Source organism: Artemia sp. Qi Xiang Cuo, chromosome 9, assembly GCF_049724085.1.
Source record: "Artemia sp. Qi Xiang Cuo chromosome 9, ASM4972408v1, whole genome shotgun sequence".
NCBI classification, from domain to species: domain Eukaryota; kingdom Metazoa; phylum Arthropoda; class Branchiopoda; order Anostraca; family Artemiidae; genus Artemia; species Artemia sp. Qi Xiang Cuo.
The window spans coordinates 57,079,913-57,085,912 of record NC_142802.1 but is presented as its reverse complement, the minus strand read 5'-3'; the positions used below and the strand labels follow the sequence as shown (position 1 = coordinate 57,085,912).

Here is a 6,000-nt window from a genome sequence, read left to right as displayed (position 1 = left end):
ACCTCCAATAGAACACCTCCTTTGAATAGAACACCTCCAATTACGCTTTTGTCAATGCTGACTGACTATCAATCCTTCGTTTCTGACCCTTTGAATAAGACTTTAGAACACCTCCTTTGAATAGACCACTTCCAATTACGCTTCCGTCAATACAGACTGACTATCGATCCTTCGTCTCTCACCTTTTGAATAGAACTTTAGAACACCTCCTATTACGCTTCCGTCAATGCTGACTGACTATCGATCCTTTGTCTCTCACCTTTTGAATAGAACTTTAGAACACCTCCTTTGAATAGAACACCTCCAATTACGCTTCCGTCAATGCTGACTGACTATCGACCCTTTGTCTCTCACCTTTTGAATAGAACTTTAGAACACCTCCTTTGAATAGAACACCTCCAATTACGCTTCTGTCAATGCTGACTGACTATCGACCCTTTGTCTCTCACCTTTTGAATAGAACTTTAGAACACCTCCTTTGAATAGAACACCTCCAATTACGCTTCTGTCAATGCTGACTGACTATCGATCCTTCGTTTCTAACCTTTTGATTAGAACTTTAGAACACGCCCCCTTGAATAGAACACCTCCAATTACGCTTTTGTCAGTGCTGACTAACTATCGATCCTTCATTTCTCACCTTTTGAATAGAACTTTAGAACATCTCTCTTGAATAGAACACCTCCAATTACGCTTTTGCCAATGCTGACTGACTATCGATCCTTCGTTTCTGATCTTTTGAATAGAACTTTTGATCAGAAATTAGCACTCTAGATACAAAAGAAAAGTCATTTTAAGTTTGTGATTTGGTTACATTTTATTTGACGATTTTTCCCCTGCTTTGGCAATTTTTTGGCTTTGAAAATCTCATTCAAAGGACGTCAAATTATTATTTACTCATTTATCCAATTATTTATTATTTTATCCAAATTTTAGTTTTTCTTCGATAGTTTTCTTTTTTACAAAAAATACCATTTTACAAAAAAATTTAAAAACGCTTCAAAAATTGGTTTTCTTTTCATTTTGGATACGTTTTTACGAGTCAGACCAACATTTCGGAAGGGGGAGGGATTCAAACCCCTTGGATACGGCCTTGTGCCCGAGTTTATACATTGTTTCATTTAGAATAATAATTAAAAATCCAAAATTTCAATATTCCGTCCTTGTATATTTCTTTGTTTCGTGATAACTGCAACACTGAAAAATTTAAAAAAAACTTAGTTATGAAATGAGCTGCTTTAGTTTCCTTTTTTCTGCTCTTGTCTTGACTTATAATTTTTACTCAAAATTTTTTATGTGACTGATTCCAAAGACAGAGGTATTATTTTAGTTTTTTGTTTGTGGTAAAAGGAAAAGCTTAAAGAATTTTTCTATGCTTTAAATACAATATTTCTTTGTGGAAATCCTTAACTTTACAATATTTTCAAGATCAATAAATCGCGCTGTTTATTACATTGAGACGCTTGGGAGCTGTCTATCTCTCCTCTGAATAGCATTCCTGACAAGCAGATTTTTTTCCGGATATACGAAAAAAGTAAAAAAAATTTCTTCTCATTTAAATACCCAATTTTAAATTCCCTTCGAGCCGGATTTACAACCAAGTACAAATGGGACAAAACAAATTCGTTAAAAGTGGCAGTTCAAAAAAAGTATCGCGATCGCTTTGCTTCTTCATTTTCATCACTATCTCCGGATTTATTCTTCTTCTTCCGTCGACGAGACAGACAAACACAAGGAGCGACTAGAACAACAATGGGAGACACGATGATAAAAAAGATGCCACAACCTAAGAACACAGCAACGACTTGCAATCTATGCCATAGCAGCGACAGTTTAGTATGACCCAGTTTATCACGACATGGTCCTTTATCATAGTGACGAAGCATAAAATCTTCCTGGAAAAAAAATAAATAAATGCAGGGAATAAAATTATTAACAAAATTGTCAAAACTAAAAGTTTGTATTATTCTCGGCAGAACTCTTACTAGTGTATTTCAAAGCAAAAAAAAGCCATTTATAAAAGCAAGACACCGGTATAATTACAAAAAAACTTCCTATTTACAGACCTCTAAGCCTTTTAAAATAAAACTGTATATTGCCACTTTTTTTTCAATGAGTATATTTAAAAATCTCTATTATAAGACCTTCCGTTAAATTTATAAGCTGATAACACCTGAAAGGAAAATGTCCAGAACCATTCCTCAAATACAGGATACTGGGCATGTTTGTTGTCTATTTGCTAAATTAATATATGAACTAAAAACCTACTTTAATTAGGGGTCTGATAAGTAACAAATATTTTGTGAAGATATCTTAAATGCCATCCTCAATCAAATTACAAACTAGAAAAATTGGCACAAACCGAAACATTGGACTCCTTATTATTTTTTGTCAAATGAAGTTTTTTACCCCCCCTCCTCAAGAAAAAAATGAACGAAAATGAATAGGACCTGAAATAGTGAATACAAAGAAAATCATACTGTGAGCGAATTGATCTGTGTTCACCTTTGGTGACAAACTAATTGGTATTGGAATAGACTGATATTAGTGGATTAGATAAAATATTTTGGATATATATTATTGAATCTTTGGAACATTATTTCAACTAATATTTTCATTAAGGCTCTTAACTTGAATAAAGAGAAGTTGCTTTTACTTTTGTCCTCTCCTTAATAGGAAATGCCATCATTTAAAGAGTTTGATATCGCGTTAGCTAACTTCAAAAATTATCCTCATTGGCCAGTAAAGATACTAAAAGTGTCCAAGGATAGCTTTCCAAGGTATTTTGCTATGGGACACATGATGAATACAGACTTGTTGAAGCCAACTTGTCAGAATATAATCCAAGCGTTAGCCGAACTTCAACAAAACATACTCCAGGTGTAAAGGTTGCATTTGAGGAATTGAAAAATTCGCCCGATATTTATAAATCGCTTTCCAAGGAATATAATGCATTAACGATTAAAGAATCTAATACAGGTGATTATGCTCCGCTGATGGATAAAATCACTTCTACAGAACTTAAACTGGAAAAAACTAAGCGAGAATTCATACAAAATGTAACTAGGAAGCTTGATGAAAAGTTTTCGGAGGCTGATTTCTTCCGCCAGTCATCCCACGACATTATTGGTCAAATTTATGATGCGATTACTTTTGATTATCAACCAAATTTTGAAAAAATTGAACAGTCGCTGAAAACTCTTCGCAACCAAATTATAAATCAAGAAAAGAAAATCATGAAAATTGAGATGAAACTAGATGCATTTGAACAAGAAGTGCTACTTGTTTCGCTAATTTTGCATGGTGTTAAGCAGCAGTCGGGATCTGACCTCCAAGTAACAATCTTGCAAGTTTTCGTAACCAAAATGAACCCGACTGAAATTAATGTTATCTAAATTAGGAATATCTACAGATTCAAAATATCTCCTACTTTAACTGATGCCTCCCTAAATGACAAAGCCCCTCCTGTTTTAGTTAAATTTGTGAATAGTGATATAGTGAAGAAAGTCTTCAAAGAAAAAGCCAGGTTAGCTTCAAATGAATTTTCTTATCGGAAGCATTGACAAAGAGGCCACGTGAGATCCTATGTGCCGCTAAGGACAAATTTGGACATAGAAATGTTTGGACTGATCGTGGGCAAATTTTGGCAAGGCCTAACGGTAAAAGTTTCACTAGAAAAATTCATACTCTAGCCGAGTGTGTTTAAAAATAAGTTGTTTTGTGTGTGTGTGTTTTTTTTTTTTATATATGTTTAGTATCTTGCAGTACTGTCGCATTGGTATGATTGTAGTGATTTTATTTATTTATTAATTTTTATTTTTTGTTTTTATTTATATCCTCTTAGTTATTTATTTATTTATTCTATTCTGTGTGTGTTGTAATGCAGATTTGATAAATATTCTCCGTAAGTTATATGAAATTTTTTAAATCAGGCTCTGGGGATTTTTACTCCCTTGATGGGCGTTTACTTCAATTAGAAAGAAACCCCTTAGATGTTTTGAGTATTATTAATAATTCTATTGGTCAAGTTAAAAGAAATTCCCTAAATACTTCCCAATCAATTAATAGTAAGTATGTTTCTGATTTAAAGTGGGCTACTAGACGAGATGATCATTTTTCGGTCCTTCAACTTAATACTCAGGGTCTATGCTCATCGATTGATCAGTTGAGGCAGATAGTTTTTGATGGGCGACCCGATGTTATCGGATTATGTGAGACTTTTCTTAATTCTAGCAATGAAATCCTTTTAGATATACCCGGTTACAAATTGGAGTGACCAAATCGCAGAAGGATGGCGAAGGGTGGACTAGTAATCTGTATTTCTGATACTTTTCCCTATACTGTTCGAAAAGATCTGTCCAGGAATGACGAAGGGGCTTTTGAATCCTAGTTTATTGAATTAAATAGAAAAGTAAAGTTTTGATAATTTGTAATTTTTATAGGTTTCCCAGTGGATCCCTCCCTCTTTTCTTCAGGTCTTTACTGAGATCTCGGATTTAATAGGCACACATCCATGTCAAATTGTAATAATAGGATACTTTAATTTAGATCATATTGACATGGCTTCCTCTACTACGATGGATTTCCTCTCAGATATGCTCACTGCTGGGATTCTACCAACAACCTGTATTCCAACACGTGTCCAATACGTCAGCTTCTTTAATTGATGAAATTTTTCTGTCTCTTAATTTGGTTTAGAATTCTGTTGTTGTGAGTGATATTTCAGACTATTTTTCTTTAATTCCCAGTTTTATTATTGAAAAAACATTCAATGTGGACACTCCAGTGTCGGCTTCAGCTTCTTTTAGGTTTGGTTTGAATGAATTGATCCGCCTTAGATCACATTTAGCTGAGAAGACATGGAATGTTTTTGGTGATGATAAAGATTTTCGTTCAAAGTTTGATTCCTTTTATGAGTCAGTAAAGGAGTCTATTTTTGACATATGTGCTCTGTCCCCCTCTACTTCACGGTCAAAAAGATCTATTCCTCTTAACCCATGGATGACCCCTGGTCTTCTAAAGAGTTGGAGAAGAAAAAATAATCTCTGGAAAGCTTTTAAGTCAGCAAAGCCATCTTTGAATGCTGCAAGTCTTCAGCAATTCAAACTCTACAGGAATGTTTTCAATTCTGTATAACGGAAGGCCAAATTCCTTTATTACTCCAAAAAATTCTCGGATTGTGGGAAGGATATTCGAAAAACTTGGCAAACGATCAATTCTGTCCTCAAACGTTCTTTTCCAGCTTCTTCTATCCCTCCAAGTCTCTTAGTTGGTGATGTGATTGTTGAGGGAATTCCATTTGTTCAAGTGGCATTTACGTCACATTTTGCCACTATTGGGAAAACCACTGTTTTTTCAGTCAGGTGTTCAAAGTCACAACCAGATTACAAATCTTATCTTGGTCCGCCTTGTCTCAAATCAATGGTGTTATATCCGGCTTCTGATTTTGAAGTAGCCAGGATTGTAAATAGCTTGAAGGGCTCTTCGTCGTCTGGCCCTGACTGTATTCCAACAATGGTAGCTAAGTTCATTCTTCCTTCAGTTATTTCTCCATTGAAAAAGCTTATAAATTTTTCTTTTGAAAATGGGATTTCCCCCAGTTCTCTTAAGCGAGCTAGAGTAATTGTTTTATATAAAAGTGGACCAAGAAGTGACCCAGCCAATTATCGTCCTGTATCTTTGCTGTCTGTTTTTAGCAAAATTTTTGAAAAGACCATGCTTTCCCGTCTACTTGCTTTTCTAGAGGCTAAAAGATTTTTTCATGATTTTCAGTTTGGCTTCCGAGCTAAACATTCTACGGAGCATGCGTGTGTAGCTCTTTTAAATTTTCTCCACGCCGCGCTTGACTCTGGTTTGATTCCTACAGCTATATTCCTAGATGTCCGTAAGGCTTTTGACTCTTTAACTCATGAGATTCTGCTGTATAAGCTATCACACAATGGTGTAAGAGGACATGCTCATGCTTGGTTTGATTCCTATTTGTCAGGTAGAACTATCTCC

The 6,000-nt window shown here is 34.9% G+C and overlaps 1 protein-coding gene across 2 annotated transcripts in view; it reads right to left on the bottom strand.

Annotated features, from left to right (window-relative positions):
* Nucleotides 1–253: 253 nt before the first annotated feature.
* The window catches only part of LOC148948855 (putative E3 ubiquitin-protein ligase RNF144A-A), a 154,306-nt gene continuing 148,559 nt past the window's right edge, over nucleotides 254–6,000 (bottom strand). For both annotated transcript variants that reach the window (XM_089094753.1, XM_089094754.1), the window contains exon 6: nucleotides 254–1,895. In XM_089094753.1, coding sequence (XP_088950879.1) covers nucleotides 1,641–1,895 — 255 coding nt within the window. In that variant the 3' untranslated portion in view covers nucleotides 254–1,640. The remainder of the gene's footprint in view (nucleotides 1,896–6,000) is intronic.